The 23,206-nt window shown below is 43.0% G+C and overlaps 1 protein-coding gene across 1 annotated transcript in view; it reads left to right on the plus strand.

Annotated features, from left to right (window-relative positions):
• The window catches only part of LOC124775450 (juvenile hormone esterase-like), a 104,035-nt gene that overhangs the window by 59,548 nt on the left and 21,281 nt on the right, over positions 1–23,206 (plus strand). The window contains exons 7-8 of the mRNA XM_047250283.1: positions 6,890–7,065; positions 16,662–16,809. Coding sequence (XP_047106239.1) covers positions 6,890–7,065; positions 16,662–16,809 — 324 coding nt within the window. The remainder of the gene's footprint in view (positions 1–6,889; positions 7,066–16,661; positions 16,810–23,206) is intronic.

A 23,206-nucleotide genomic window follows, 5' to 3' on the forward strand; every position in this document is an offset into this window, starting at 1 on the left:
TGACATGTGCGATGGAGGTAGAACTCAGACTGATCATTTACCGTTTGTTATTTTTCGTATTGAACTGGGAACTGGACTATTCTGACCTCTATTTCACTACTTTCACCTCTACAGCTTTTTAACTACTTCACTATATAAGTATTTTAAAGCAAGATATTTGGATAACAGGATCTCCGTTTAGACTTTTCTTCCGTGTTAGCAACAAAAGTACTGAAATGCAGGAGGATCTGCAGCGAATTGACGCATGGTGCAGGGAATGGCAACTGAATCTCAATGTAGACAAGTGTAATGTGCTGCGAATACATAGAAAGAAAGATCCCTCATCATTTAGCTACAATATAGCAGGTCAGCAACTGGAAGCAGTTAATTCCATAAATTATCTGGGAGTACGCATTAGGAGTGATTTAAAATGGAACGATCATATAAAGTTGATCGTCGGTAAAGCAGATGCCAGACTGAGATTCATTGGAAGAATCCTAAGGAAATGCAATCCGAAAACAAAGGAAGTAGGTTACAGTACGCTTGTTCGCCCACTGCTTGAATACTGCTCAGCAGTGTGGGATCCGTACCAGATAGGGTTGATAGAAGAGATAGAAAAGATCCAACGGAGAGCAGCGCCCTTCGTTACAGGATCATTTAGTAATCAAGAAAGCGTTACGGAGATGATAGATAAACTCCAGTGGAAGACTCTGGAGGAAAGACGCTCAGTAGCTCGGTACGGGCTTTTGTTGAAGTTTCGAGAATATACCTTCACCGAAGAGTCAAGCAGTATATTGCTCCCTCCTACGTATATCTCGCGAAGAGACCATGAGGATAAAATCAGAGAGATTAGAGCCCACACAGAGGCATACCGACAATCCTTCTTTTCACGAACAATACGAGACTGGAATAGAAGGGAGAACCGATAGAGGTACTCAAGGTACCCTCCGCCACACACCGTCAGGTGGCTTGCGGAGTATGGATGTAGATGTAGATGTAGATGTAAAAGTGAAACGTAAGTTTGAAAATCTAAAAATTGAATTCGTGTACTGCCTTTTAATCGTGTATTTTATTCTCGAACGGAATTTTTAAAGGGCAGCTGCATCTTCAGTGCTACAGTTGCCTATTAGAAACCCAAAAACGTAAATTGATCTCTTACGTAAAGCGCCCTAACACATGGGAAGCACGTTGAGATGAAGAGAGACGTCATCCTCCCATTCGCTTCAACAGTACTCTCAAACAGATTTCTCAAGTCAATGGCTCAAAATTAAACGCTCTGAACAGTTTCAAGAGTGAGAGACGCTTTCTGTGGCGGGCAATGAAGCATTGACAATGCACTTACGGTAAATAAATCAAACGCTATCCATATTATTATCCGCAATGTTATGCTCCTTGCTATAACATCCCAGTCTACGATTATTCCAAAGAAGTTGCTATTTCCCGTGGTAATCCCTTACGCCTGTAATCAAATTCCACCTTTTCCGAAGTGTAGCAAGCCGCCTTTCTACATGTTAGCCTCTCATTACAGCAAGCTGTAATGTTATCGATATATATTTACGAAGTGAAACCATTTTCTTGTGATAACACAATGTTTTAGAAAAATGCAACGCCTGTGGGAAATTTTTTAATGTAGCAACTGTTACAACTTAATGGAACATGTCGAGTACGTTTATAACCAGTGTTTTCCATTAGAGTGTTAATTTTTGCAGGCAAGAGTGATTGACGTATCGTTTAATTACTATCATGTGACTACTTCAGCAGATTCAGCAGATTTATCGATAGTGTTTACAGCGCTGACATAACAGGCTGGCTTTATACTATCAATACTTCCACTACTAAGCACTGAGAAGTTTAATACGGAGGCTGTCTCTCTAACTATCATCCAGAATTCTGTGGAGAATGGACCGCATCAGAGAAATTGCATAAGTGCCTTCATTTTCATTCCATCACAAACTAGTCTGAAAGCCGCGTAGTCCAGTGTATGTGACTGCGCAGTTAAGGCAAACGCTGCCGAGACGACCTTTGTCAACTAGACAGGCATTTTCCCTTCCTCATTCACGTCAAATGGGTACTTTTAGATGTAGATTTGCTCAGTCTCTAATGACCACATCGTCAACGGGAAGGTAAACTCTAATTTACGTTTGTGGCTTGAGTGGGTAAAAGAGGGTGTTCATACCGCCTTCATCCAGTTTTCAGTAACATCTGTGCTACAGTTTGCTGCGATAAATGGTAATAAACAGTGAAGTTAACTTGGATGTAATTCCAACACAGAATGTGGCATTGTTAAGCATACAGAAAGTTGTCTGAGGAAAGAGCAGGTAACTATGAATCGCCCATTATGCATCTTTTGAGGGGCTCGCAGTTTATGGAATAATTAAATGTAAATGTCGTATGGTATTGTTGGCTGAGAAATCTCAAAGGGTAAGTTCATTAAGTCTTGTTTTGGCCCATACTACCATAACTCAAAACATGGTAAGCAAAGAGCTTTCACAAGAGAGGTGTATCTTACAGTACTAAGCTGACTGGTTCTGGGTCAAGTGGAAGGATTGACCCAGAGACTTCGAAGGTTCTGTGAGAAGCTAGGCTGCGACCTCCTGGACTTGCGCCGTAGGATTGAAAACTGTAGGGTCGACCTAAATGGGTCAATGTGCACCCAGGTAGCTGACTGTGTGTGGGGTGCACACAAGGGTTTGCCACGCGGGGTAGCCGCGTGGTGTTAGGCGTCTTGTCACGGTCCGCGCGGCTCCCCCACGTCGGACGTTCGAGTCATCCCTCGGGCATGGGTGTGTGTGTGTGTGTGTGTGTGTGTGTGTGTGTGTGTGTCGTCCTTAGCTTAAGTTCGTTTAAGTTAGATTAAATAGTGTGTAAGCTTAGGGACCGATGACCTCAGCAGTTAGGTCCCATAAGACCTTACCACAAATTTCCAATTTCCACAAAAGAGTTTTTCAGATTAGACGATTCTCCATCCTGTCTAGATAACGATAGCTGTGGGAAACCCAGAAGTATCAGTGTAAGATCGAAAGAAATGCCTCCCACAGGTGAGAATACTAAAATCCCAACGGTAAAGTGCCGAAGGTATCGCAACAAATTGGCAGAGTTTGAAGCGCTCCTGAAAAGCAGTGAAGCTCACATGATACTAGTTACAGAAATCTGGTTAAAACCTGAAGTTGATAGCACATAAGATTTCTGGAGAAAATTTAAGTGTTTAGCGAAAGGTTAAGCTAATGGGAAACTGATGTCATGTCTTCGTCGCAGCAGACAAAACACTCAAATCCGTAGCGACAAAAATTGAAACAACATGCGAGATTGTTTGGGAAAGAGTCTGTATCAGGAGAGGGCACAGAATTGCAGTTAGGTCCTTGTATCGTCCGCCAGACTCACTTGCTGATATGGCAGAAAACCTTAGAGAAATCCTCAGTTCGCTTGTACTCGTACATAGGTTCCCAAGTAATCATCTGAAACTTAAATCAACCAACATTCAGTTGCGAAAATTAAAGTTTTTCTAGTGATAGATGTAACAAGACACATTGTGAAACATTACTAAATACTCTCTCTGATAACTCCTTAGAGCACAGAACTCGGATCCCACTCATGATGGAAATATTAGGTCTAATGGCAACAAATAGATCTGACGTCATTGTCAATGTCAACATCAAAACTGGTATCAATGATCATGACGCGATTGTTGCAAAACCAAAGTATAAAGGTAAAAAAAAGCAAGTAGAAAGAGATATTTAGTAAATAAACTTCATAAAGTACAGTAGTATCATATCACAAGGAGGAAACTTAACCTTTTAGCACAGGACGTGACATGTACAGTCACTATGACTCTAATTTCAAAGAATAGTGGAGCATGCACTGGATAGATACGTGGCCAGTAGAACAGTTTATAGTGGGAGGGACCCTCCATCGTATACAGTCATTGTAAAGAAACGGAAATTACTGCATAGCAAGGCGTAGCTGTCAATAGCGAGATGCTGAATGAAACGCTTTTAGGTGACTAGAGAGCAATGCATGAAGCCTTCAAGGACTACTGTAACAGGATATTACAGATGACCTCTAACAATACATAAAGAAATTCTGGTCGTATGTAAAGACTGTTAGTGGCACCAGATTCAGTGTCCAGTATCTAGCGAATGAGACAGGAAATGAAATTGAGGGTAGCAAAGCAAAAGCTGAAATGCGTAACTCTATTTTCAAATGTTCGTTTACAAAGGAAAACCCAGGACAATTGTCCCAATTTAATCCTCGTACCACTGAAAGGAGGAGTGAAATAAGTGTTAATGTCAGTGGTATTGGGAAACATCTGAAATCGTTAAAATTGAACAAAGCTCCAGGGCCCGATGGAATCCAGATCAAATTCTATACTGTATTTGTGGCTGAGACACCCCTTTTTATGTATAATCTGTCGTAGGTCCTTCGAGCAAGAAACCGCGCCCAGTCGTTGGAAGGAAGCGTAGGACACCCCCTTTTACAGCAAGAGTAGTAAAAGTGATCCTCAAAATTACCGTCCAGTGTCACTGAAATCGATTTGTTGCATAATCTTAGATTATATTCTGAGCTCAAATATAACGAGGTAGTTCGAACACAATGACTTTCTTCATGGAAGCCAGCACGGATTCCGAAAACATCGATCAAGTGGAACCGAACTCACACTTTTTTCACTTGACTTACTGAAAGCTTTGGATCAAGGCAGTCAGATAGATGCAGTATTTCTTGAATTCTGAAAAGCATTGGACTCAGTACCACTTCTACGACTATTATCAAAAGTACTGTCGTACGGGTTATCACATGAAATTTGTGATTGGACTGATAGGGAGGACGCATCAGATTATGCTTATTTTACTGGAGTCATCGACAGACGTAAAGTTAACTTCGGGTTTGCCTCTGGGAAGCGTTTTGCGGCCCTTTCCATTCATGTTACATGTCAATGACATCGCGAACATTATTTATGGTGACCTCGGACTTTTTAAAATACTTTCTGAATGAAGCTGCTTAAACATCCAGTCAAATTTTGATAAGATTTGAAAGTGGTGCAAAGATTGGCGGCTTTCGTTAAATGTCTAGGAACGTAAAATTTTGCGCTTTGCAAAACGAAGAAAAATAACAGTGTCTTACGACTATATTGTCACTGAGTCACAGTTGGAATCGGTCAACTCATACAAATGTTTGGGTGTAACATTTGTAGAGATATGAGACACACTGGTCACGTAGGGTTAGTAGTGGGTAAAGCAGGTGGCATATTTCGATTTGTGGGTAGAATACTGGGGAAGTACACTCAGTCTACAGAGCAAATCACACGTGCACCCAACATAGAACACTGACCAAGTGGGTGGATCCTGTACCAAACAGGACTAACGGGGGATATGGAACGCATGTAGAGAAGGGCTGCGTGAATGGTCACAGGGTTGTTTGACCCGCGGGAGAGTGTCGCAAAGGCGTTTGAAGAGCTGTACTGGCAGACTCTTGGACACACGCGCTGCAGCACATTGTCATATCACGGTACTGCATTTTCTTTCTCGCAGTCGGTTTTTTCGGGAAAATCGCATTGTTGTTTGGAAATAAGTTGTCTACGTCCGGCCGAATGTTTATTAGAGTATCGTGTAAAAATCTGAAGTAAATCTGTCAAGACCTCTGAGATTTTTGCTACCACCGTTTCCCCTTTAAATATTGTGACCTAATGGATAATGTCAGAAGTACCATGAGGCTGTTTGCGTTATGTCGCTGTTGTACACAGAGATGTAGCGACACTAAAACGTTGTTGGGAAGTGGTGGAAGACCTGTGGAGGAACGACCTTAAGTGCAAGGATTTGTAATTGACCCCCAACAGAAACAAAAGTAACGGATTTGCACATTAATAGGCAAAAAGACACATTATTATATGGTCACGTAATATCTGAAGGATTGCTGGAAGTAGTCACATGCATTAACTATCTGGGGGGTGTTCGACGGAGAAATTTAAGATGGAACGACCATATAAAACTAATCGTAGAGAAGCAGAAGCCATACTGACCATAACTTGAAGAGTCCTCAGGAAGTGTTGTCCACGCACAAAGGAGGCAGCTTGCAAGATCTTCGTTAGACTAATAATCGAATACTGCTTGTCAGTCTGGGATTTGTACCAGATATGAATTATAGATGATTTAGAGAAGATACAAAAAAGAGCGGCGCATCTTATTAAAGATACATTCAGTAAGTACGAAAGCGTTACAGTTGTGCTTATCTAACTCCATTGGTAGACAAATCACATATTTGTTTTTGTGATCGTGTTTCCAAGTTACTGGTACGTGTGTGAAAATTTGTGAGCAGTGATCAAGAAAGCCACGAGAGCCACAGAAATGGAAACACCTCAGCTCATCACAACGAGACTGCCACGCCATAAGAACAAAGATAACCACAGCATTTGTGAAAAGACTGTTTAATATCTGCATCATCCTATCGTAAAGTTGTTTTTGTGATGTCATATAGCCTGACGATGAGGTATACCCTCGAAACATGCCGCACAATAAATAATACATTAGTTAACAAATTTTGTGACTGGTAGCGGTAGTTAAAAACTTTTACATATTTTCTGAGGCAGTCACGGTTGAAAAATAGTCAAAATGGCTTCAAAATAATTTGAAATATTTCGATTCGATTTCAGGGTAGAAGTTGTATGACATTTTCCTGCAGCTGGGCTGGGAAGAAGATGGCAGTTATCTTGATACAGCCACTTCTAGTCGGAGAGGCAATGCATGTATTGTCCTATCAGCTCTGTATCGTTTTCGCTGCTGAAGCACGAACCAAGTGACCTATGGACTGATGGACATTACCTCCGTCACTCATCTTGCATCAGCCGTGTGCTACGTACTAAATTAACTGCTAGTTTTCTCAAGAAATGCAAATAATTATAGAAACACTTCATTCACAGAGAACGTCCGTAATGTCATCAACGCCACGGCGAACCTCGACATGAGCTTCCAGCGGCTGGTCCCCCAGGACTTCAACGGCCGCAAGGAGGACCGCATTGCCCTCTGTCGTGAGATGAAAAACTTCTACTACGGTGACGAGCCCGTATCTTCTGATAACTTGGGGCCGTATGTTAACGTAAGTATCATTACGCTAAAAACATGCTGATTCCGTATTTCTTCTTTTTATGTAAATAAAACTGGCCGCGTCTGTTGAACCGTCTTTTATTACTAGTATTTCAAAACCTATTGGTAGCTAGATTAGGCGCAACATTTTTAAAATGTAGGATGGAACAGCAAGGAACTGGCAGAGATTAGATTGAAGGAGCTAAGCAGCTTTCACGTCAAGCTACACAAGAGCAGCATTTTAGTCTACGTGATATTACTGAGATTTGAATTCCGCTCCTCCTGACAAACGCTTTGGTGTTTTCCACTGGACCACCACTTTCGGTTCCAAGTAAGCTGTCTTAATACTCTGACGTTAGTTTGTCACTCACTCGAGATGTCCCTCCTTCACTGCGCATCTACACCTTTTACGATTCTGGCCTCCTCCTCCTGAAAATGCTACCGTGTCTCCGGTACTTACAGTGAAGACCAGCTATTGTCTGTACAAACTTACTAAAACACACATCTTCCGCCTTAAGTTCCCACAAACACTTCTGTCTTTAGAGTGGCAATGGCCGTGCTCCATCTCCGCAAAAGGGACTGGATTATCATGTATCCAAACCTGGAGTCACGAATTCCACTGGATTAATACCTTCTAAAACCATAATCTTGAATATATAAGTGCTCTCGTCCAACAAAAGTTATTCATGTGCATTATGTGATTTATATTTGAGTTCGTAATCATATTTTGTGGAATTCATCCTTTGATAAAGGATCGAATGGTAAAAAATTACAATATGGCTGATAGTTAGGTACAGTTTAGACTAATGAAATAGTCCATTTGATTTGGAAACAGAACCTGTGAGAAGAGAGTAATTTCATTCAGAAACAGAGACTGTGAGGAGTAATACTAACTGCTGAGCGTCCTCTGATAACTTTCTTCCTGCTCTGTCCCGTGGTGTCGACTACACATTTAAGCATTACTTCCTCCTTGAAACTGATGTCTCAGTTGACGAGCTGTAAGATCGACGTTATTTTTCTTGTGTGGGGAACAAAGAGACGGCATGAGCAGATCTTACACGGTCTAGTGCTCTTCTCCGTATGTTAACTCATTCCTTCTGTCCCGACGACTGAGAAGGCGCACAAATGCCGAAATAAGAAATGCACCTATTCTAATCACCTGTTCTCAAATATTTAGGTCGCAGACTTACTTGCCACACCGTTTCTTGGTAGAATAGGATATCACTGCAGGCATGTGTTCATGTCGACCGATTTCCTTCTCTATACCAAAAAAGCGATATACCACGAAGAAATTATCCGAATGGAACGGAAATCAGCAGATGTGATGTACATGTACAGATAAAAAATGATGATGTCCTTAGGTTAGTTAGGTTTAAGTAGTTCTAAGTTCTAGGGGCTGATGACCTCAGATGTTAAGTCCCATAGTGCTCAGCGCCATTTGAACCATTTTTATAAGCAGTTGACTAACGTTATCTCTAATACCTCTTATATTTTGATGAAATATGGTAATTCCTTCACTACTTGGATATCTGGCCTCCTTTGAAGGTGATTCCTATATTAGAGGGGCTTGCTTTAAGCAGCGATACCTATCAGCTGCCTTCAATCAAAAGGTGCACCTCTAACACCAACTACTACAGGAATTTTCCCATGAGTGATCCCACAACCGCCCACTACGCTGTCATCTATAAGATTTGCCAACCATCCCTTCCCACACCTACTGATGAGCAGGTCATGCCTAATGAAACGCGATCTATTGATAGACTCAACTGGCACTACTGCAATGTGTGCCACATGCCCTCTGCCGTCAGTGGCTTCTCCAGCCCCTTGATTGTGGTCTTGTGGATAGCATTGATGCTACTGGATCACAGGATCCTGGGTTCGATTCCCGGACGGGTTGGGGATTTTCCCTGCCCATGGACTGGGTGTTTGCGTTGTCCTCATGATTTCATCATCATCATCATCATCATCATTCCGGCTAGAATGGACTATGTAAAAAATTGGAGTTTGAAAAAAATTGGGTCTTCGTACGGGCGGTTGACCGCACAGTTGAGCGCCCCACAAACCAAACATCATCATCATCATCCAGCCCCATGACAACACGCCTAACAGCAACATTAAGACGAGACCGATCATGATGCTGAAACGGCTGCACGAAGTGCGCATTAGTGTCATCAATTTGAGTAGCTATCTTTACCAAGTCACCACCTACATCTTACTTCCCATCCCTATCAAGACTTTTCCCAGCTCCACCTACAATTACTACCTGATCCTCTTTCGTAAAATTCCTACTTAATTCCCCTATGTTTTCAGTCATCTGAGCCAATCCTGCACGAGGCTTCCAACAATGCTGGTGGCCTGGTGTTCATTCCCCAACACTTCCTGCAATTGCTAGCCCCTACCTCTGCCATGCGAACTACCTAGCAGCAGAACCTTCTTTTCTCTGTTAGGCTTTGCAACTGGTCTAGGCCTCCTAACTGCTGAGGACTGTTGCATGTTCCCTACACTACAGCTACATGAGGCTCCTCTCCACTCAACTCTGACAGCTGGTCAAATCTATTGCATATATGCAAAGTATAAAGTCTGAATACCTCCTCTTCCCAGTTGCCTTCTTGCCAGCTGCCAGTTCCCATTCCCCACCACCCTTCACCCTCTCAACCTATCTAGTTCTTCCTTTGCTTTTTGTAACTGCATCTGAAGGGCGCAGATCTAATGTGCCAATTGGACATAATTTGGCATGATATCCCTTAGGAGAATATAAAACAACTGTATCAATCAGTGCCAAGGCGAATAATTGCTTGCTTAAGGGCCAGAGCTGGAGCAATGCGTTACTGACTTGCTCGATTTGCGAACTTTCTTTTGATTAAATGATCTACTTGATTAAACGATCTACTTTTTCTGAAACTGTCATCATTTGTTTGTCAGTACATGAACATCACATCTACCGATTTCCATCCCATTCGGATAATCCCTTCATGATGCGTGTTTTTTTTTTCCTTAGACGGCACATACTGTGTATTGACAGATGGCCACTACAAGCTATGACACAACACACTTGAGGCTACGGCACACTATGCGAAGTTATGGGCCTCTTGTTTCTTAGTGTTCTTTGAAGTTAGTTATAGTCCCACTAAGTTAATATTGCATTAATAGTTACTTTCATTTTAAAAATAGAGAGAGAGAGAGACAGTTATAGACCCGATGTCAGAGTTAGCTGTATACTGTATTCCGTGTTTTGTATAATTGTGCTTGTGAAAGAGATTGTCACCAACTCGAAGGCACATTTAAAACTTGTATTGCAGAATGTTTTTCATGTTAGTTTCTAGGACTGAAGCTTCCAACAATACGAAAACAACTTATCCTAATGTTTTGCAGGAGGATTCCACAGGGTCACCAATCACTGCGTAATGAAAACAGAATAAGATGTTTGATTGTACGTCATTTTGTGCTTAGTGACACAAGCTGATTGCTTGGGTGGTGTCAAAACAGTCAGTGATGTCACTACCAAGAAACTGAACCATGTACCAAATGAGAGCTGAGCATAATGACATTTTGGAACACAATACTAGAACGAAATAACCTTCTTACGACATGCAGGCATGTCGCAACTGTGGTGAAAAATATCTAGATATTTCTGTAACTTGAAGAGGAATTATGCTACAAGTCCACCTGAATGTCACGTATACAGGAATCTATATTATTTTTAAGCTTTCAAGGTTCACAAAACCCCACTTCACAACTCTTCAAATAGCAAAACTGTGATAGTTTCTGTTAAATTCCGTTGTGTCTGTTGCACGCTGCTAATGAATAAATCAGCTCAGGTCGCCACAGAACAATGAAACTTTATTAACACAACACATCAAGCAAGTTCAACATGAAGAAGCTTAAGAAACAGCACCTCTAAACAATCGTCCAAATGTAATACGAGAATAACACAATACATCATACCAGTTTCTTAGAAGGTATGGGTTGTATTGTTTATGCTAACTACGGTCACTGTGTTAAGTATACTTGCCTGTCCGAACAGGGGATCACTGACATAGTGCCTGTCTGATACACTCACAATGACTCGGTGCTTTGGACGTGATATGTGGGGCAGTAGATTCCGACTGTTGGTCATGGATGTGGCTGGCGTAAAGACCAGAGTATACTACATGCTTGGCGAGTGGAACTCTGATTGAGGGACCACTTGCACGGTCGTCACTAAGTCCAGAGAACCGTTCTTTGTGAATTTCCAATGTTGACTGCCTGGAAAGCAGCCAGGCAGGGTCCTACTAAGCTGTCCGGCAGAAGAATACCGGGAAAGCTTTGTGGTGGAACATGACTCACGGAGGCAAGCTAGTGCCAATGATAGCAATGTTACATATGGCAAACGTTACACCACCTGGTACCAGGTGGCTGCTGAGGTGTTATCTCCTGCAGTTGGGTTGCTGGCATACTGGAAGGACTCGAAAGCCTGCACCACTGTGTCTTTAGTATTAGGCTGTAGGCGACAGCATTCCTCTTTCCTGCGCAGGAGATGCTGGAGCCAACTCGTTGGCATGTGTAAAGTAGATGACAGCTGAGGATTCCGCATTTATTCTACCCCAGTAGAGAGGTGTCAGCACCATCGTGGAGAAGAGCAGGTCTCCTGGAGTGGGACGGCAGATTCAAGAGTTGGCTTTGGTGGCGGCAGAGACCTGGATCTAGAATTGGTGCTAGATGCCCACTGCACAGAGGTAGCCTTGAAGAGAGAGAGGTCCACTCAGATGAGAACAGGAAGGAGCGAACCTGGAAAATGAGAAATGTTTGAAGTCATAGTCGAGAAAAGAACGACCGGATGTCACCAAAGGCGGTATGTCCTGGCATTGCCAAGCAGGAGAACAGAAATGGAGTCCTGCTGGTGTCCTGTGAAAGGTGACCAGACGAAAAATAGCAAGCACTCTGCACAGAACAGAAGGCTCGAGAGACCACAGGATACAATCACGATCAGAGCCGTCCAGGAACAGACACAGAGAGCGGATCTGTAAAAAGCGCGCCATGCTCTGTGAATCACCTATCAGAGAAGAAACCAAGAGAATGCGGCGATCGGAACCCACATTTGGAAAGGAAGAGGCCCAGCAGAGGAATGAGGCACCAAGGATGTGAGCTGAGCTAGGGCGATGTGTGGAAAGGCAGGTGCAGCCAAGGGTGCCCTGGGTGTCAGGGACAAGTGGCGGTTAGTGGAGTCAAAAGAGAGAAAAGCGATGCCACCATTGGCCAGACTGGAGAATTCATGGACCGGGCAAGTGCCGAGTGCACAGGGAGCGAAGGAAAAGGTTCACTGAAGGCGGGTTAGCAGGGGGGTCGTTAGCTCCAGATGTTAGTGGTGCTAAAGCCTGAAGAGGTGCTGGAGACGAGGAAGTACTGAGGTTCCAGAGACACAAAGACTGCGTAGGCCAGGATACAACCATGTCGAATGCAGAGGCCTTGAGGAAATGTTACAGGCTACAAATACCAGGCATCGTTGTACTCCTAAGAAAGATGCTGCTCCGTCCGTGGATGGACGAGGCTGCATCGGGACAGGCGAGCTGCCATCGAAGGAGATCGGAATTGCGCCGAAAGAGCTGCACTTGTGGCAAAAGCTGTGCCAACACACCTGATGCTTGTAGTGGTGCTGCCACTGTACAATGTAGCTAAACCTGTTGGGAAATACCCTGGAGCAACTGTTGTATATATTTCCATTGCAACTGTAAAAGCTGAGTTAATGGCAGTTCAGGCATCCTTTTAGTCATGAGTATGCGTGAATCCACATTTATTCACTCCAAAAAATGCAAAAAATGGAAAAAAATAACGTCAGGTGTTGATTCACATAAAATATTCTCCAATCATTGACAAGCGAAATGCATCAGATTCATTCTCACTTAATAGTACAAGCATCTAACTTTTCAAAACCCGCGCAACACTCGCAACAAAATGAAAGAAATATATGTACTCAGGCAGCCACAGAAAACTGAAACTTCATTAACACAATAGCTCGAGTAAGAGTTCAACATAAAGGAGCTTCAGAAATGTAGTAACACAACTAAAACCTCGTCCAGATCTGATATGAGAGTGACTCAACACACCGTAACAGTTTCTCATAAGATACAAGGTGTACTACAGTCTGGAACCGCGTGTCCGCTACGGTCGCCGGTTCGAATCCTGCCTCGGGCATGAATGTGTGTGTGATGTCCTTAGGTTAGTTAGGTTTAAGTAGTTCTAAGTTCTAGGGGACTGATGACCTCAGATGTTAAGTCCCATAGTGCTCAGAGCCATTTGAACCAAGGTGTACTGGTCTGTCCAAATACGGTATCAGTGACGTAGCCAGGAAATCTTCGTATATGGACGTAGTCCACGTTTGATATGCTTGCGATGACTTGGCAGTTTGGACGGGTTGAGCGTTTTCATTGGCTCTGGTGGGTCGTGGGTATGGCCAGTGTGAAGGCCGGAGTGTATTGCACGCTCAGAAAATAGAACTCTGATTGAGAGATTGCTTGTGCGATTGGCGTTAAGTCCAGAGAGCCGTGAAGTGTGAACTTGCGTTGTCAACTGCCTAAAGAGAAAGCCAGGAAAGCTTAGTGGTGGCACGTGACTCGCCGAGGTGAGCTAGTGCTGACGATAGCGCTGCATACGGCGAACGTAGCGCCACCCTGTACTGTGACGGTTGCTTGGGTTGCGATCTCCTGCCTTTAAGTTACTAGCCTACTGAAAGGGCTGACACCTGCGGTGGTTGGGAGCTAGGCAATACACGACAGCCGAGAATAGAGCAGTCTCCTAGCAGAACACAATTTATGTAATGATATATGTTTGTCCACCAAGGAATAGTAAACCATGCGAGAATTCCCAGTATCAAAAGGGCAACAACTACACAGTTGCATAATGTCTGTAAACAAGACCTTCATGACATGATACAATAGTTCTTCAAAAGAAATGGCAAAATGATATCGTTTGGTAAGTTTTGATGAAACCACCAATCATCGTAATCAGCGTATCATCTGAATAACTAAATAACTGAGTGTAACTGATGCGAGTAGTCATCATAAGAGCCTTCATCAGTTAACATATTTCGATCACACTCTAAGACAAAAAAGAAATACGCACCAAGATGGAATTATTCGATGGGTACGGAAATCGGTAGATGTGATGTACATACACAAACAAACACATGATTACAATTTTAGAAAAACTGGATAATTTGTTCAAGAGCAATCGATTCACAAAATGAGGAAGTCAGTAAAGCTTTGGTCCACTTCTGGCCCTTATGCCAGCAGTTATTCGGCTTGCCATTGATCGACAGAGTTGGTGGATGTTCCCCTCAGAAATATCGTGGAAAATCGTTCAACTGGTTGGAGGACCCTGCCCATAATACCCCAAACGTTAGCCATTAGTGCTCAGTTCGAAGCGAGGCTCATCACGGAAGACAGTTCTAGTCCAGCCAATGAAATTCCAGTCCGAAGGCGTGTCTGAAGACGCCACGGACTGCGCTGGGATACCAACACGACTGTCACTCGCCATACAGCCCGACGATCAGGAGCGATGGTCTGGGGTGCTATTTCTTTGCATAGTATGACCCTCTGATTGTGACCCACAGAATCCTTACAGCAAGCACAGTGGTACGTCGACGATATTCTACGCCCCGTTCTGTTGTCCTTCCTGGCAAGCCATCTTGGGCTTACATTTCAGCAAGATAATGACCTCCCACGTTCTTGCTGAACCCTACCTTATCCATTAAGGTCGCCAGATCTCTGCCGAGTTGAGAATGTTTGGAGCATTATGGGCAAGGTCGTCCAAACATCTCGGTATTTTGACGATCTAACGCACCAATTGGACATAATTTGGCACGATATCCCTCGGTAGGATATCCAGCAACTCTGTCAGTCAATGGCAAGCCGAATAACTGTTTGCATAAGAGCCATATGTCTACCAACGCGCCGGCCGGTGTTGCCGATTGGTTTTAGGCGCTGCAGTCTGGAACCGCGCGACCGCTACGGTCGCAGGTTCGAATCCTGCCTCGGGCATGGATGTGTGTGCTGTCCTTAGGTTAGTTAGGTTTAAGTAGTTCTAAGTTCTAGGGGACTGATGACCTCAGATGTTAGGTCCCATAGTGCTCAGAGCCATCTGAACCTTTTCTACTATAGCGTTATTGACTTGCTCAATTTGTGAAGCCCTTTCTCTTGAATAAATCATCAAATTTTGCAGCCAATTTCCGTGCCATTCGGGTAATTCCTTCGTGGTGAGCCCTTTTCTTATTTTCTGAGAGTGTAGGTGTGGATTGTTCCTTGCTGGTATTGAAGTAGAAAAAAATCTGATGCTCCAAGAATTTTATAACGGAAGCTATGGTGCTACCCAGTAGAACTCTTAAAAGTATCTCTTTACTGTGCAAGAATTGATATGATACAATCACAGCACTGAATGTGAGTTCCTTGTAGAATAAGACCATCCACAAATAGCACTGAACTTTTGCAAGCATAAGACAATTTTCACCCCAAAGTGCATGAAAAATGTGCAATCTCTACAATCTTCGATCATTAAGGAAGAAGCTACATAAATTCATATTTACTGTATGCCCTAGAGCAACTTGTCAGAACACGTACTTACATGAAATTATTAGGAATGCTAGCTGAGAAATAAAGATCTCTCATACAGAAGGCATACAATAGCTGTTGTAACGTAACAATCACAAATCCTTGATGCTGGAACAGTGGCATAGCTACTATGGGAACATTACTATCACGTACAGCAAAAGAGGGTTAGGTGGGCAGGGGGAGTGGTAGAGGGAGTGTGATCTTGAGCAAGGCTTGACTCTGACGCTTGTGACATTAACGTACACGCAATCACCGAGCGAAGTGGCGCAGTGGTTAGCACACTGGACTCGCGTTCCGGAGGACGACGGTTCAATCCCATGTCCGCCCATCCTGTTTTAGGTTTTCCGTGATTTTCCTAATTCGCCCCAGGCAAATGTCGGGATGGTTCTGTTGAAAGGGCACGGCCGACTTCCTTCCCCGTCCTTCCCTAATCCGATGAGACGTATGACTTCGATGTTTGGTCTCTTCCCCCAAACAATCCAATCCAATTCGTACACGAAACTCTATTGTCCTGTGCTCGAAATAGCATTTCCCATTACTAGTCGCTGAGTTTTAAAACATCAAAATTATTTACAGAAAATCTACTGAGTTTCAGTACTGACAAAACCATGGACAAAGTCAATCATTTCAATTCATCTTAATGGAGGGTCGAACTCAATACGTGAGTCACATGTGTTTATAAGCTTGTCGCTCGTATACGACGGGTCTGTTGCTCATGTTTATACGTCAAATAAAACTAGTAATTTACAACTGCTTTGGTTACAAACTGGTAAGTAGCTTAGTGACGGATCGTGTGGCCAGCCCTTACCCTGGAGTTAGCACAGAAATGCGGTGCACCTCCGGTTTGTGACGATTCTGATTAAATTAGTAAACCACCAGTGGCTGTTAATGAGTGCATAACATTAACTCACGGATGTTTATGCCAGACAAGCATCGGTGGTATATTTCATTAATTTCGATATAAGATTCATTTTAATTCCTGTTGGCACGATGGTTAACTTTTTCTCACAACATATTTTATTTTCAGATCCGTGGCGATTTGGCTTTCAACTATCCCGTGATAAAGACAGCCAGGATTCACTCTAAGCAGACGCAAAACGTGTACCTCTATCTCTTCTCCGCTGACGGAGAGCTGAATCACATGAAGAGGATAGCAAAGGCAGAAAAGTTAGCAGGTAATCCAATCTTTGTATCGCATTTCGAGAATTACAGTGTCTATGCTGTCACTTTTCCCGTAGTGCCGTAGTGTGTGGGGAACATAGAAGAAAATGAAACTTTGTGAAAAAGTCTAACTGTATGTCAGACTGGGAAAAGAATCTGTATCCTTACCTCTCTCTAACTGACCTAGCGAGTACAACTTACAGCACGACTCAAAGCTTTAATGGTGCAGAACGTCTTTCTACTTTACACCACACTCGCACTTCAGCGAAGTAAGCAGGAATACGTATAATTAGAGCCTGGCCGTTTATACACTGAAGAGTCAAAGAAACTGGTACACCTGCCCAATACCGTGTAAGGCCCCCGCGAGCACGCAGAAGTGCGGCAATACAACGTGGCATAGACTCGACTAATGTCTGAAGTGCTGCAGAGAACTGACACCATGAATCTTGTAGGGCTGTCCATAAATCTTTAGGAGTAAGAGGGGGTGGAGATCTCTTATGAACAGCACGTTGCAAAGCATCCCAGATATGCTCCGTAATGTTCCTGTCTGTGGAATTTAATCGCCAGTGGAAGTGTATTTTCTACAAAAATACTGTAGGCAACAGAATCCTGATGAATCGACATGGGCGAACAACTGTTTAGATTTTTGTTTCCGGTAGGCTCTGTGCAGCGCTGTATAAGGAACCATCAGCGAAACAACAGACGTATGCGGTTGTGTCCTTAGTAATCCCACTGTCGCCAAACTCGGCTTACCCTGTAAAGTGTTGACACGCTCAAATAATTCAAAAGTAACTTGTTTTGTGAATGACAGTCTTAAAAGTGCTGTGGTCTGAGGAAATTAAAGAAGAAATATTATTGTTATGTATTCGGATGCTCAAGTTTTTCTCAAAGCCGAGCATCGTGTGTCGCTGCTGTCAAGCATAACATTGCCTCCTAAGCCTACGTGTCCTTTAGGTGGAAACACTGAAGCTGTTGGTTTGTATGCTTAATAGTTTCAAATCATGAAATCTGCGACTAATTCATTTCCGAGATAAACTTTGATAACAGTGCGAGAGGCACATAACGCTTTCACTGATCCTGAAGTCGAAAATTCTCTGGCGTACATCAATAGCAGTTTCGGCTTCTTTTTCAACAGCATTAAAGAATTAGAATATCTCGCGTTGTCTTTCCAGAAATCGTCAGGAATTGTTAAGAACGTCAAATGCAAGCTGAATGAAATTAGAAGTAGTATTGAGCAGAGGGTAGTTAGTAAGTTTGACGCTGTTTTGGCAAGAAATTCAGGCTACTCGACTTGTACTACTATCTATAGTCTCCTCAGAGGGTGCGGGGAGGGGGGAGAGGAGGGGAGGGTGGGGGGGGGGAGGGAGAAGAAGACGCTCCAGCAGATAGCTCTCCAGGCTAGAAATATTTAATCTCCCAAAATTTGGACTATCAGCATTCTGTAATGGGGAGACATCGTTTTCCACCTACAAAACGTTCTTCGTGATCTGCAACATTCTATGACTGCAGAGAATTTGGAGAAGTACATAGTTGTTCACTGTGCTTCAGAAGGTAGGATACTTTAGTGGCCGGCCGGTGTGGCTGAGCGGTTCTAGGCGCTTCAGTCTCGAACCGCGCGACCGCTACGGTCACAGGTTCAAATCCTGCCTCGGGCATGGATGTGTGTGATGTCCTTAGGTTAGTTAGGTTTAAGTAGTTCTAAGTTCTAGGGGACTGATGACCTCAGCTGTTAAGTCCCATAGTGCTCAGAACCATTTTGATACCTTAGTAATTTCAGTAAAAATGAGAATTTTAGTAAACATATATGCCAGAAACAATTTTTGTTAGCGCATCAAACACTTCCAAAATAAAAATTAAGTGGTGTAAAAAGTACCTTCTTAATACACTTCTCGTATTTCTGGTACGTTTAAGTGCATATTGACATAATGTAGTAGGTTATAGTGTAATTTAGAATTTGTTTTATTTTAAATAACAAAACTTATTCGTGGCATTACGTATTTTCTCACATATTTTACTCATTTCTGTTAGATAAATATATTCTTATTTTTAGTTTTGCTGTTACACTACTGTTCTAAAGAACTGCACGTCCCTATAGAATTTCGAGAATTTTGGTACAAGACTTCTAAAATCCAATTCGTATTTGAAATTTCAAATATTTATTAAAAATGGACAGTCTACGAGTGAGAAGGACATCATAATGAAGGACATGATTGTTTCTAACATTTTAATTCAAGGAAATATCTAACAGGACGTACATATTTGTACAATGACATTTCATGTCACTGATGATATCGAAGTTAAAACTAATATTAAATATTTTAATGAAATTTCCATTTAATTTGGTTAAGCATAAAATACTGTGTATCACAAGTGCGTTATGTAGCAGTCATACTTTAAAAGTTCTTAGTATTTTACTGGACCCCGGTGCCCTTTAAACAGCCTTCACTCTGTCAGGCAAGGAGCCTATCAATTTTCTGATGGTACTGACGTCAGTTTCATGCTGCCACACTTTCACAGTCATCTCCAACAGCTCCGGTTTTGTTGCAGGCTTTTTCTTCTGAAACCCTTTCCCAACCTGTCGCCACAAATTCTTAATTGGAATAAGATTTGGCGAACTTCCTGGCCATGAAAAAGTGGTAACCTTGTAAATTGTATTACACAGATAAAATAAGGAGTACTTACTTTTTTGATATGTGACATGGAACCAGATCCTGTTGGAAAATCCATTGCGCATCAGGAAAAGCGTCGTGTGCAATGAACATCAGAGGGCGCCGAATCACTACTTCGTATTGATCACCGTTCAATGTTCTTTGAACAAAGTACAACGTTCCAACGCCTCGGTATGTCATTGCTCCTCACACCATTACCGATAGAGCATCCTTCATGGTTCGCACAACGCAGTCAGGATCCATCCTGTCACTAGCTTCACTCCTGACGAGCTGTGGTCTGTCACTCATCATGAAAAATCGGCTATCATCTGAAAATATCACAATTCTCCTCTGTTCTTATGTTCAGTTTGTGGGAAGTCTGGCTTATGCCAGTTTCTTTTTCCTCTCTGAAGCAAATAAAATGGCTTATTGACAGCTTTAGCCTTCATACTCATTGCACAGTGTCTTTTCCTAACAACAGATGAGCTGGTTGCCACCTGCTTGCTTTTGCCAGTTCAACTGAAGTAGCGCTCCTATCCTTTCGGATTAGTCGACGAAGTATTCAGTCCACAAGGGGCGAAGAAATGCGTAGAAGTTACAAAATTATTTACCTCGCTGTAACCAAGCAATAGCTGTTCAAATTTTGTGTTTCCGTTCTTGTGTTCCTTCTTATTTGTTTATAGACATTATTTAAGAAAGTACACGTAGGTTATTTATTGCTGGTGATGCAATTCTGAAGCTTATACTTGTTTACTTGTGGCTCAATACGGTAGGTTTTACTTGTACTGTGCTTTGCAATTTGCCACGCAGACCGCGAGACCGGTTAATAAAATAATAAATCGTACCTCAGTGTAAACAAATAACTGTCTGAAGCAACGGAACTAAATTCGGAGTTAGTTTGGATTTGTGGAGATGGGGTTGCGGGGCATAACTGTGCCACTGACATAAACATTCGAAAATGCGTTCGTCACTGAGTAAGCAGACGATTTTAGAGAAAATTTTAGATTACGATATTTTTTTCCGTGTTTCTGTTTTGATGAAATTAAGCCTCCGTGTTGCCACATGTTATGTTCAAATTACCTGTGAAAACCCCATGAAAATTCGTCTAATAGTTTAATCATATACACTGACGTAAAAAAATCGCAACACCAAAACGAAGGTGTGTGACATAAACGGAAGTTGCTAGGCGTGTTTCAACATCTGAAAAAGAAATGGTGGTGTGGCAATGTCGGCCGGGAAAGTTCGGTTGCAAGTCTTGCTTCAAGTGACGCCACATTGGGCGACTTGCACGTAAGTGATGATGAGGACAACGTAACACCCAGTCCACGGACGGAGAAAATCTCCAAGCCGGCCGGGAATGGAACCCGGACCCGCTGCATGGAAGGCATGTACGTTACCACTCAGCTAAGCAGGTGGACTCTCTTTATCTGAAAGATGTTGTCTGCTCATATTTCGCGCCAGGCGCATAAGAGTGGCGCTAGTAGCGCCACCATGAGGATGCAAATCAGGTTTGCTTTAAATACACGCTTTAACGGTCGCAGCGTTAGTTACCTTTGAGATTGGGCGTGGTTAACTGAAGTTAGTCAAGAATGCCTTTAAAATGAAAAGGACGCCATTATCAGCACCTCTCTGAGTTTGAATGATATCGTCTAATATGATTACTATAAACTGGATATTCCTTCTGTAGTACTGCAGAAAGACTTGGCAGGAATGTACTCACTGTACATGATTGCTGGCAGCGGTAATCACGGGAATTTACGATCGCTAGGAGCCCGGGCTCCGGACGGCCACGTGGCACTACCGAGAGGGAAGATCATTCTGTTCGGCGTGTAGCTCTGGTGCATCGTACTGCATCTGCAGTTGGCACCACAGCGGCACAACAAAATATTACAATTTGGTGACTTCAAGAAAGCTCCGAGACAGACGCGCTGTAGAGTGCAGTCCACTGACACCAGGTCACTGCAATTTGTGACTTCAGTGTTGTCAAGAGAGAGCTCATTGTTGGAGGGTAGGGTGGAAGTCATTACGTTTTCTGATGAAAGACGATTTCTGTCTCGGAGACAGTGGTGGCCGTGTGTTAGTTAGAAGGACGCCAATTGAGGGCCTGCAACCAAACTGTCTGTGTATTAAACACAGTGGGCCCAGACGTCGAGTTATGGTCTGGTGTGCGATTTCATATGACATCAGGAACACTCTCATGGTTATCCCACGAACCCTGATTGCAAATTTGTACATTAATCTGGTGATTCGACCTGTTGTGCTGCCGTTCATGAACAGTATTCCAGGGGATGTTTTCCATCATGTAACCCAACATCCTCTATAGTGTGTCAACATTTTATCTTGGCTTGCTCAATCACCAAATCTGTCTCCAGTCGAGGATATAAGGGATACCATTGGACGACAACTCCAATGTCATCCACAATCAGCATTAACTGCCCCTGTATTGATCGAGCAAGTGCTACAGGTATGGAGCTCTATTCTACAAACTGACATTAGGCATCTGCGCAGGATAATGCATGCACGTTTGTAAGCTGCAATCAACTTTCTGGCGGTTACAGCTGTTATTAACGTATCAGCATTTTACATTTGTAATGGCTTATCTCGCGCTTACATTAACATGTAATCTTGCAACGTTACTCACTTAAATATGCTACCTAGACAAATTTATTCCCAATAGTTCATTACTTTACATCAATTAATTTTGATTTCTTTCCATCAGTGTTTTTATTGTTATATACTGGCACTCTTCCTACAGCTTCACTCGTCTATGTATTTGAAACATAAGTGAACATTTCTCCTCTTGCCTCCTCTCAGTGCCTACACCTTCCTCCCCCCTGCCTGTGTGTTTACCTTGTCCTCTGACATTCCAACTGTCCATCTCCTCCTCAACACTCTGTCTCTCCATCTCCTCCTCTACACTCTCTTTGTCTATGTCCTCTGTCTCCTCTCTCCAATCATATCTTACTCTGCTCCTCCTGTGTCTGCTTCCCTCTCCCCCTGTGTCTGTCCATCTCAGCTTCCCCTCTTCCTTTTCCACCTGCCCACTACCTGTCTACACCTTATACCCGCCTCATGTATGCTACCCTCCTCCCCACTCTCATCCCATTTCCTCCTCACCCTCGCTCTATCCATCCCCTCCTCTACTCATCTCGACCTGTCCCCGGCCATGCTCACTGACACATGTAGTCCCTGCAATACATTTCAATAATGCAGGCCGATAATACTCCCACAACACATCTGCTGTGCAGTGCAGGCAACACTTCAGGAAGTCGAAAATAATTTACTGGCACCTTGTGCATAGGACACCATCCAAAGCAGGTCGATAAAGCAGACTAATACTACTTTAAGACAACACACCTGATATGCAGAACAGCCGACATGTCGATACCTGGAAAACAATTTATTTCCCCAGACATGAAGGCTGCCCAACAAAGCAGGTTGATTTGGCTGGCTGATACTGTTCCCCTGCACCTGCTGGAGCTGAAAAAACACATTTTTGCCCTTATTTCCGCTCCTATTGGAGCTAGGAGGTTATAAACGCCACAGTGCTGATACTTTTGATGCCTGCCATTTCTGTGCCAAAATTGTCTGAAATCGATCCAAGGGTTTCGAAGGGAATCCCAGACACACACACATACATTGTGATATTTGTATAGGGCGTCTCTGCTAAGAGTTGTCGCATTTTCCTCTGGTGTATCAGCAGATATTTGCAATTTCGTTTCTGTGTTGCGTAGCTGGAGTCAGCCCAAATAAATAGTGCTCA

The sequence above is a fragment of the Schistocerca piceifrons genome, chromosome 2 (assembly GCF_021461385.2).
Source record: "Schistocerca piceifrons isolate TAMUIC-IGC-003096 chromosome 2, iqSchPice1.1, whole genome shotgun sequence".
Lineage (NCBI taxonomy): Eukaryota > Metazoa > Arthropoda > Insecta > Orthoptera > Acrididae > Schistocerca > Schistocerca piceifrons.